The 10,915-nt window shown below is 51.4% G+C and overlaps 1 protein-coding gene across 3 annotated transcripts in view; it reads right to left on the bottom strand.

Annotated features, from left to right (window-relative positions):
* Window positions 1–3,727: 3,727 nt before the first annotated feature.
* The window catches only part of PYROXD1 (pyridine nucleotide-disulphide oxidoreductase domain 1), a 51,772-nt gene continuing 44,584 nt past the window's right edge, over window positions 3,728–10,915 (bottom strand). Inside the window, exons 11-12 of one of the 3 annotated variants that reach the window (XM_083180764.1) lie at window positions 10,737–10,874; window positions 3,728–4,269 (exon numbers count right to left, since the gene is read on the bottom strand). In XM_083180764.1, coding sequence (XP_083036890.1) covers window positions 4,021–4,269; window positions 10,737–10,874 — 387 coding nt within the window. In that variant the 3' untranslated portion in view covers window positions 3,728–4,020. Of the gene's footprint in view, window positions 4,270–4,707; window positions 5,000–10,736; window positions 10,875–10,915 lie in introns of those variants that run through there. The other 2 variants (XM_083180766.1, XM_083180765.1) reach the window with 2 other exon arrangements.

Below are 10,915 nucleotides of genomic sequence, written 5' to 3'. Positions count from 1 at the left end.
GCACCAGGCTCCTGGGGAAGATGGTATCCACTTTCGAGGCGATCCAGTATGGGCGTTTCCACTCTCGCCCGTTTAAGCTGTCTCTTCTCCATCAATGGTCGGGATCTCACCTTCACCAGATGGTGACCCTATCCCCTCGAGCTCGTCTGTCCTTACTGTGGTGGCTCAACACCACCAATCTCCAGCAAGGAAAAAGGTTTGCGATTTGGGATTGGACCCTCCTCACCACAGACACCAGCCTCTGGGGTTGGGGAGTGGTCACCGTAGAACACCAGTTCCAGCGGTTAAGGACAAGCAGGAGAGTCTCCCCTCAATCAACGTTCTGGAACGAACAGCTGTCTATTACGCCCTTCTCCAGGCGAAACGTCTTCTTCAGGGCAAGGCGATCCGTGTCCGGTCCGACAACTCCACAGCCGAGGCATGTATCAGCAAGCAGGGAGGCACCCGCAGTTGTGCGGCCATGAAGGAGGTCGGCAGAATCCTGCTTTGAGCGTAGACTCACGCTCTAGCCCTGTCAGCCATTTTATACCCGGAGTAGAAAACTAGGAGGCCAATTTTCTCAGTCGGCAGGATGTACATCAGGGAGAATGGTGCTTACACCCTCAGATATTTCAGAGGTTGGTCCATCAGTGGGGCCATCCTCAGGTGGACCTGATGCGCCCCGACACACAAATTAACTCCCAAGGTACTTCGCTTGGATGCGAGACCCACAGCCAGAAGGGGTGGACGCGCTGGTCGCTCCGTGGCCTTTTCAGTTTGTGTACCACCGTTCCCGCTGATACCTCGAGTTCTTGAACGCCTTCGGATAGAGGGAGTCATGGCTCTGTTGATAGCACCAGACTGGCCACGTCGGTCTTGGTACACCAATCTGACAGCATTGCTGATAGACGAGCTGTGGCCCCTGCCTCTTCAGGACGACCTTCTCAGCCAAGGATCCTTCCTCTTCCCAGATTTAGGTAGTCTTCATTTGACGGCGTGGCTGCTGAAAGGTCTGTCCTGAGGCATGCTGGTATTCCTAGAGCGGTGATACCTACCATGCTATGTGCAAGGAAAGAAGTCACCTCAGCATGCTATCACCGCATTTGGCGTTCCTATGTGGCTTGGTGTGAGCAGCGTGGGGTTTCCACTACCCTGTTCAAAAAGGCAAGACGATTCCTTTTTCTACAAGAAGGGTTGAGTTCGGGACTGAAGCTGAATACCCTGAAGGTGCAGGTTTCTACTCTTTCCATTTTTTTCCCAAAAGAAACTAGCCTTCCTTCCTGAAGTGCAGACATTTTTTTCAGGGGGTGGTACATCTGCAACAACCCATTCGACCTTCAATGGCTCCCTGGGACCTTGATTTGGTCCTCCAGTTCTTACAAACCTCAGTTTTTGAGCCTTTGGAGGAGGTGGACCTTCGCTATCTGATGTGATTGCCTTCTATTCCCCAGTGTAACTCCAGTGGAATCAGAGAAAAGGATTTACGGTAAGTACAAAATCCCTCTTTTAGCGTTACCTGCTTGTGAAATCCTGCTGGTTCTGCTTTGCCTTCCTCTGCTCCATGCTGCTAAACAGTTCTGTGTTATACCCCAATCTCACTGCAGCCAAATTCCCGGGTCTAGCACGTCGATCTCATACACGGGAAAAACCCTACTTTTTACCTGTGTTTGAGATCCGGGTACGCAGACACGGGTTGACCTGTTCTCACTGCATAAAAACCCGTGTTAAAAGGTAAATTACCGGGTAGAACTTCTTCACCCGGGAATTTCCCTTGCCGTGAGAACGGGGGTCCATCCCTGCAGTCCCCGGCATTTTAATGCCGTGTATAAGCCATGTATTTCTTACTTGCAGTGAGACCACGGTATTAGTGTGAATATTGCAGCACCTAGGTGAGACCTTTGCACAGTCTCCTTGATTAGCAACCTGTGAGGTAATAGCCCAGTGTCTGACGCTACACTATGGAACAGAACTGAGGGTGACGAAATGAACCACTACACTATTGAACATAACTGACGGTAACGAGACGCACCGCTACACTAGGGAACATTACTGACGGTAACGAGACGTACCGCTACACTAGGGAACATTACTGACGGTAACGAGACGCACCGCTACACTATGGAACATTACTGGCGGTAACGAGACGTACTGCTACACTAGGGAACATTACTGACGGTAACGAGACTCACCGCTACACTATGCAACATTACTGACGGTAACGAGACGCACCGCTACACTATGCAACATAACTGACGGTAACGAGACGTACCGCTACACTATGGAACGTAACTGACGGTAACGAGAGGTACCGCTACACTATGTAACGAGAGGTACCACTACACTAGGGAACATAACGAGACGTACCGCTACACTATGGAACATTACTGACGGTACTGAGACGCGCAGCTACACTATGGAACATTACTGGTGGTAACGAGACGTACCGCTACACTATGGAACATTACTGGCGGTAACGAGACGTACCTCTACACTAGGGAACATTACTGGCGGTAACGAGACGCACTGCTACACTATGGAACATTACTGGCGGCAACTAGACGTACTGCTACACTATGGAACATTACTGGCGGTAACGAGACATACCTCTACACTAGGGAACATTACTGGCGGTAACGAGACGCACCGCTACACTAGGGAACATTAGTGACGGTAACGAGACTCACCTCTACACTATGCAACATTACTGATGGTAACGAGACGTACCTCTACACTATGGAACATTACTGGCGGTAACGAGACGTACCGCTACACTAGGGAACATTACTGGCGGTAACGAGACGTACCGCTACACTAGGGAACATTAGTGACGGTAACGAGACTCACCTCTACACTATGCAACATTACTGATGGTAACGAGACGTACCTCTACACTAGGGAACATTACTGGCGGTAACGAGACATACCGCTACACTAGGGAACATTAGTGACGGTAACGAGACTCACCTCTACACTATGCAACATAACTGATGGTAACGAGACGCACCGCTACACTAGGGAACATTACTGGCGGTAACGAGACGTACCGCTACACTAGGGAACATTAGTGACGGTAACGAGACTCACCTCTACACTATGCAACATTACTGATGGTAACGAGACTCACCTCTACACTATGCAACATTACTGATGGTAACGAGACGTACCTCTACACTAGGGAACATTACTGATGGTAACGAGACGTACCTCTACACTAGGGAACATTACTGGCGGTAACGAGACGTACCTCTACACTAGGGAACATTACTGGCGGTAACGAGACGTACCGCTACACTAGGGAATATAGTGACGGTAACGAGACTCACCTCTACACTATGCAACATTACTGATGGTAACGAGACGCACCGCTACACTATGCAACATAACTGACGGTAACGAGAGGTACCGCTACACTATGTAACGAGCGGTACCGCTACACTATGTAACAAGAGGTACCGCTACACTAGGGAACATAACGAGACGTACCGCTACACTAGGGAACATAACTGACGGTAACAAGACGAACCGCCACACTATGTAACATGACGTACTTTTACACTATGGAACATAACTGACGGTAACGAGAGGTACTGCTACACTATGGAAGGTGGCGTACCGCTATACTATGGAATGTGATGTACTGCTATACTATGGAACATAACTGCCAGGAGAGACTGCGCGTTGTACCTGGAACAATGCCATCCATTTCCCAATGAATGCATCCTGGAAATATAATATGAAGACACAAATGTAATGTTTGACCTATTTTATTTCCTGTCCCTGGCAGAGCATCACAGGTCCATTTAGTGTCTGGTGATATTCCAGTCTTGCGCTCATGTTATGGCAGAAGGTGGATGCTGGCTGGTCCTTCCCGGTTACTGGGATGGTGAATGTGAGTGACCCAAAGCTTATGCACAGATAAGTGTGCGTGCCAGGGTTTCGGGATATGCCAGTGTGAGAAGAGGTGCAGTGCAATTTTTCTATATTTAATGCCCCAACATTACGTAACATTACTCTGTGAGCAGTTTTCTATTCATGAATATTCTAGTCAAAATAGTCTTCAATATCAATATCTGGATCCAGTAGATCTTCTCCATAGGCCGAGAGATCCATCTGATTTAAGATCAAGTTCTCAAATGTTTCTTCCAGGTTGGTCTCCCCAATGAGCACAGCCCCCACCATGCGGCCATTCTGCATAACGACCTTCACATACTCTAGTCCCTTCGTGCAGCGCAACATCAGCTCGTGGTCCGTACCGAGGCCCTGTGCGTTGTACTTCCCCAGCAGGATCACCTGGAGGGAGGATTACAGGGCAGCATATTATATACACCAGCTGGTGGACTGTACCTAGGCCCTGTGCGTTGTACTTCCCCAGCAGGATCACCTGGAGGGAGGATTACAGGGCAGGATATTATATACACACCAGCTGGTGGTCCGTACCTAGGCCCTGCGCGTTGTACTTCCCCAGCAGGATCACCTGGAGGGAGGATTACAGGGCAGCATATTATATACACCAGCTGGTGGTCCGTACCTAGGCCCTGCGCGTTGTACTTCCCCAGCAGGATCACCTGGAGGGAGGATTACAGGGCAGCATATTATATACACCAGCTGGTGGTCCGTACCTAGGCCCTGCGCGTTGTACTTCCCCAGCAGGATCACCTGGAGGGAGGATTACAGGGCATCATATTATATACACCAGCTGGTGGTCCGTACCTAGGCCCTGCGCGTTGTACTTCCCCAGCAGGATCACCTGGAGGGAGGATTACAGGGCAGCATATTATACACACCAGCTGGTGGTCCGTACCTAGGCCCTGCGCGTTGTACTTCCCCAGCAGGATCACCTGGAGGGAGGATCACAGGGCAGGATATTATATACACCAGCTGGTGGTCTGTACCTAGGCCCTGTGCGTTGTACTTCCCCAGCAGGATCACCTGGAGGGAGGATTACAGGGCAGGATATTATATACACCAGCTGGTGGTCCGTACCTAGGCCCTGCGCGTTGTACTTCCCCAGCAGGATCACCTGGAGGGAGCATTACAGGGCAGCGATGGGCAGGATATTATATACACACCAGATGGTGGACCGTAACTAGGCCCTGCGTGTTGTACTTCCCCCCAGCAGGATCACCTGGAGGTAGGATTACAGGGCAGCGATGGGCAGGATATTATATACACCAGCCGGTGGTTATATCACTGACTGCACGGAATGGGGTAAATTTACTAAAAATGGGATTTTGTACTTACCGATAAATCCCTTTCTCTGATTCCACAGGTGGCACTGGAATCACAGTGGGGAATAGAGGGCAACCTTTAGGAGCATGGGCACTTAAACAAAAATTATAAGTGTGGCAAGCTCCTCCCCTCTACTTCCCCTCTTACAGGCAGTCTGAAGAGATGTGCCCTGATGGAGCTGGAGAGAGCACTCGTCCAAGAGGAGGATACACCCCACACAAGGACAACAAGCATAACAAGTGAAAACAAAAGTTGAGACGAACAAACACTGAAGAGTAAACCCTGCAATGCAGTCTAATAACAGCAACAACCCTGGCAGGAGACTATGTAGCAGCCCGACAGAGCTGTTGAATGGAAACTCCCCTAGCAGCAGCCCAAGAGGAACGTAAGAAACAGATTTAAATCCCACGGCGAGGTGGGAGGCCTGAATGGAGGTTAAAGGCGTAAGACCCCCTGAAAGAAGGTTTGTATTTGAGGAAGTAAGGCCAACTTCTGGAAAAAAATGGAGAGCAGAAACCTGGACTTTTAAGGAGCCCAATCTCAGGCCTGCAGAAAGACCCGCCTGAAGGAAGAGCAACAGGTGAGCTAACTTAAAGATGCGAGGCGAAACCTGACGACCCTCACACCAAGAGACATATGCCTTCAAAATGCAGTAATAATGTACCAAAGTGACCTTTTCTGGCACGCAGCATGGTGGGGGTGCCGGATGGCTCCCCGACAGTCGGGATTCCAACTGCTCCCTCGTGGGGGTCCACGACCCCCATAGAGGGATAATAAAATAGGTGGCAAGCACTGCTTGCCACCGTGCCCGCAGCGTGGCGAGCGCAGCGAGCCCGCAAGGGACTTCATTGCGCTCCCCACGCTGTGCAGTCGGGATTCCGACGTCTGAGTAATGACTGTCGGAATACCGACTGTCGGGGAAATATACCACACCCGCATGGTGGGTATAACTGCGGAAGGTATGCCCGCTCTTCATAAGATGGCCCTCTCAGTAACCAAACCGTCAAATGAAGCCGACTTAAGTCCGGATGGCGGAATGGCCTCTGAGATAGCAGGTCTTCTCGAAGAGGCAGGGGCCACGGTTCATCCACCAACAGAGAGGTTAGATTGGTGTACCAAGCTCTGCGAGGCTAGTCTGGCTCTATTAGAAGAACCGTTACCTTTTCTCTGTCTATCCTCTGGAACTGGGGTAGCCAAATCCAGTCCTCGAGAGCTACCAACAGTTAATGTTTTCCAGATCTCCTCACAGAACCACAAGTGAAAGTAATTAGCTCCACCTGTGGATCTTTTAAAATGTGTTAGTGAGTAATGAGGACTGCTGCACCTGTGCAGCAGCTAGGTTGTCTGGAAAATGTGCTCTGTTGGTAGCTTTTGAGGACTGGAGTTGGCTACCACTGCTCTGGAGGATTCGAGGTAGCAGCGGAAGAAGAGGGAAGAGGTAACACCAAGGGAGAATGAGGGTGTCCACCCCTACTGCTACTGGGTCTCGTGTCCGCGCACAGTACAGGGGTAACTGATGGTTGCATTGGGATGCCATAAAGTCTATTTGAGGGCAACCCCAACGACGGATGAGGATCTGAAAAACCTGAGGATGAGGCATCCACTCTCCCTGGTGTACCTTGTGGCGGCTGAGGTAATCGGCCTCCCAATTGTCCACGCCAGCAATGAAGACCGCTGAGATGACCTCGAGGTGGTCCTGGGCCCAGAGGAGGATCTGACTGACCTCTTTCATTGGGGCGCGGCTTCGAGTTCCCCCCTGTTTGTTGACGTACGCTACTGCTGTGGCGTTGTCTGATTGAACTCTGACGGAGTGTCCTTGAAGAAGATCCTCCACTTCCCGTAGAGCGTTGTATATTGCTCGAAGTTCCAGGATGTTAATGGGAAGTAGAGCCTCCTGTGGAGTCCAAAACCCCTGAAACTGGTGACCTCCTGTGACAGCCCAAACCGTAAGGCTGGCGTCCGTCGTGAAGAGGGTCCAAGTGCAGAGGTCGAACCTCTTGCCCTGTCTGAGGTTGTTGGTGTTGAGCTACCAAGCTAGGGACATTCTGGCTCTTGGTGAGAGACCAATCCAGTGGTGAAGGGTGAGGTAAGAACCCGACCACTGTTGGAGGCGTAGCTGGAACAGCCGGATCGGAAACAACCGTACTGTATCGCTTCGAATGTAGCCACTATTTTTCCCAGGAGGCGAGTGCAGAGGTGTACTGAGACTGGAACCAAACATTTCTGAAAAGACGTAAAAGTGGTCCCACCCTGGTTTCCCCCAAGTGGGAGGGAAGCAAGTCATGCTGAGGGTTTGGCGGAAGACTTGGCCTCCTGGGAGGCGAAGGAGGTCCCTCTACCTCGACCCTTACCCTCTTGTCCAGAGGAAGTGGGAGGCCTGGGACGGCCCCGAAACTTAGGTTGGTGACGAAAGGACTGAAAGGAAGGGCCCTGAGCAAGCCTCTTGGGGAGGAGGCGGAGGTGCAGCCGAGGGAAGAAAGGTTGATTTTTTCCCCCTTGGGCTTGGGAAATAATTTTGTCTAATTCGGGCCCAAATAGAATCTCTCCCAAGAATGGTAGAGCGTCAACTGCCCATTTAGATTTCGCATCAGCTTGCCATTGGCGCAACCAAATCGCTCTACGAGCAGAGATAGAGAGTGCTGAAATGCGGGCTGCTACTCCAAAAGCATCAGATGATGCTTCAATGACATAGGCCAAAGCCCCCCGGATGTGTTCCGCCAGTCTGGCAACCTCAGACAACTCAGGGTACTTTTTAAGTTCCTGAGAGAGCTGGGAGGCCCAGATTTCCATAGCCCTGTTATTCCAGCAGCTTTCCTGCGCCAGGCTTTGAAGGAAACTTGCTGCAGAATATATTGTCTTTAAGGTGGACTCCAGTTTCTTATCCGAAGTGTCCGTGAGAGAGGAAACACCAGGAATGGGAAGAACAGTCTTCTTAGCCAGTAAGGAGACTGAGGGATCCACAACCATTGGAGTCTCACATGACCACCTACTGTCTGCAGGAAAAGGATATGAATTAAGGAATTTACTGGACACCTGGAACCGTTTGTCTGGGTGAAGCTAAGCAGGTTTTAAGAGGCTGTCTAATTCCTTGTTTAGGTTTTTTCCAAAAAAATGTGGCGATCCAGAGGATGCCATCCACAATGTTTAAGTTAGACTTTACCATAGTGATATGGTCCTCTAAACCCTGCGAAGCAGGTTCAACAAACTGTTGAATCTCTTCTACTGGGCCTTCAAACTCCCCCTCCTCCGAGAGGCATTTCCTCATCTGACCCTGCCCTCTCAATGCTTGCAAACAATCTCTTGGAAGCAGTGTTTGTAGGGGGATCCACAGGAGCCTGAGCCTTTGAGGCTAGGGTCCTGGTAAGGGATTCCACCGCCGAAGTTAGTTCAGCCTGTTGGGACCTAGCAGCATCCCTATCCCTTTGAAAGGCAGACCGTTCAGAGGAGAGATTAGAAATGACCTCTGATGCCCATACAGGAATGTCCTGTTGTGGCGGCAACACGGGCAGCTGGGTACATTAATCACAATTAAGGGTACCCTCCGTCTGAGGTGTAAATTTAGTGTGACACCTCTTACAAACTGCCTTCTGAGGAACTTTAGAGTTACCTCCTGCCATGCTTGTGTGTCACACACACACACACACACACACAATCAACACTATGCACACATAATGAGCAAAGGTTGTAAAATGGGAATAAAGGAGAAGGCTGCCACTGTCAATGCTGCGCTGGAGGTCAAGGACACAGAAGTGCTCTGACACAATTTACATACAACCTATACTCCTAAACAGCTCAAGTCCTCACTGTACTTAACCAGCCCATGACCTTTAGTAGGTCAACAGTCGCAGCAAGTCCCCTTCTGAGGCCTGTAGCGACAGCAGAAGTCGGTACCAGTCTATCAGTCAGCTCCGGCTGTACAGGAGAAGAAGCACCTGAGGAGTTGGGAGCAGGAGATGCGACAGGCCTCACCCCCTGAAACAGGCGCGCTGCTTGAAAAGCCCGCTGACCCTCACCGTACTTCAGCCCGGTCTCCCTGCTAACAGAAAGCCGAGTAATACTTACAACTGCTGCTCTGCCGGTGGCAGTGTTGCTGGGGGGACCGTGACGCAAGCCGCGGCGTCCGGGGACCCTGGCGCAGACTGCATGCAGTGGTGCTGGGGTCCTCCCGGCAGCTCCCACGTCGCTGTGCCTGTCTGTCCTCATAGTGTAAAATGAAGATCAAATAAAATAAAACTCCTAACTGCCCAGCTAGAGCAGAACGACCCAGCTCCTGAAGGGCACATTCTAAGACTGCCTGTAAGAGGGGAGGAGCTTGCCACACTCTCTATTCCCCACTGTGATTCCAGTGCCACCTAATGGATGAAGGAGAAACTAAGAAGAAAGAAGGTTTCCCATAGCAACCAACCAGAAGCCAGCTATTGTGTCTAGAAAGTTATAGATAGAATAACAGTGATTATTCCTACACCCGTGGGAGATATATACTATGGGGAATATATAACAAAAGTTCAAGCAATCAGATTTGGTCAATCATTTTCTAGGATACAAAAGAAATGATAAAATCTAATTGGTTGCTATGGGCAACATCACCTCTTCAATTTTAGAAGCTTTAGTAAATATACCATTACACCATCAGGAGGAATACTTCCCCTACGTCTGCAGGTGTATTACAGGTACACTTGCTGGGGCCGTAGGAGGAGTCACGCTACAGGCACACCTGCTGGGGCCGTAGGAGGAGTCACGCTACAGGCACACCTGCCGGGGCCGTAGGAGGAGTCACGCTACAGGCACACCTGCCGGGGCTGTAGGAGGAGTCACGCTACAGGCACACCTGCCGGGGCCGTAGAAGGAGTCACGCTACGGGCACACCTGCTGAGGGAAGTAGGAGGAGTCACGCTACAGGCACACCTGCCGGGGCCGTAGGAGGAGTCACGCTACAGGCACACCTGCCGGGGCCGTAGGAGGAGTCACGCTACAGGCACACCTGCCGGGGCCGTAGGAGGAGTCACGCTACAGGCACACCTGCCGGGGCCGTAGGAGGAGTCACGCTACGTGCACACCTGCCGGGGCCATAGGAGGAGTCACGCTACGGGCACACCTGCTGAGGGAAGTAGGAGGAGTCACACTACGGGCACACCTGCTGAGGGAAGTAGGAGGAGTCAAGCTACGGGCACACCTGCCGGGGCCGTAGGAGGAATCACGCTACAGGCACACCTGCCGGGGCGGTATGAGGAGTGACGCTACAGGCACACCTGCCGGGGCCGTAGGAGGAGTCACGCTACAGGCACACCTGCCGGGGCCGTAGGAGGAGTCACGCTACGGGCACACCTGCCGGGGCCGTAGGAGGAATCATGCTACAGGCACACCTGCCGGGGCCGTAGGAAGAGTCACGCTACGGGCACACCTGTCGGGGCCGTAGGAGGAGTCACGCTACGGGCACACCTGTCGGGGCCGAGTCACGCTGTGAACATCCGGTAGGAGGAGTCACACTGTACAATGCCTCTCTATATTGTCAGTTATACTGTACATACCTTATAATTAAAGAACTTTGTAACATGAGCAAAGAGTTCAAAGCAAAAATCCAGTTCAATGGTCTCTTCCAGGTGGTCAGCGGCCATACACCGCGCTGCAAACCATCCCATCTGCCGCGCCTGTGTCCAGAGCCGCATCTGTTGGACAATAGTACAAATTACAATGTATCACAGCGTAT

Source organism: Crinia signifera, chromosome 4 (genome assembly GCF_055691185.1).
Source record: "Crinia signifera chromosome 4, ASM5569118v1, whole genome shotgun sequence".
Classification (NCBI taxonomy): Eukaryota; Metazoa; Chordata; class Amphibia; order Anura; family Myobatrachidae; genus Crinia; species Crinia signifera.
This window is presented reverse-complemented; position numbering and strand designations above follow the sequence as displayed.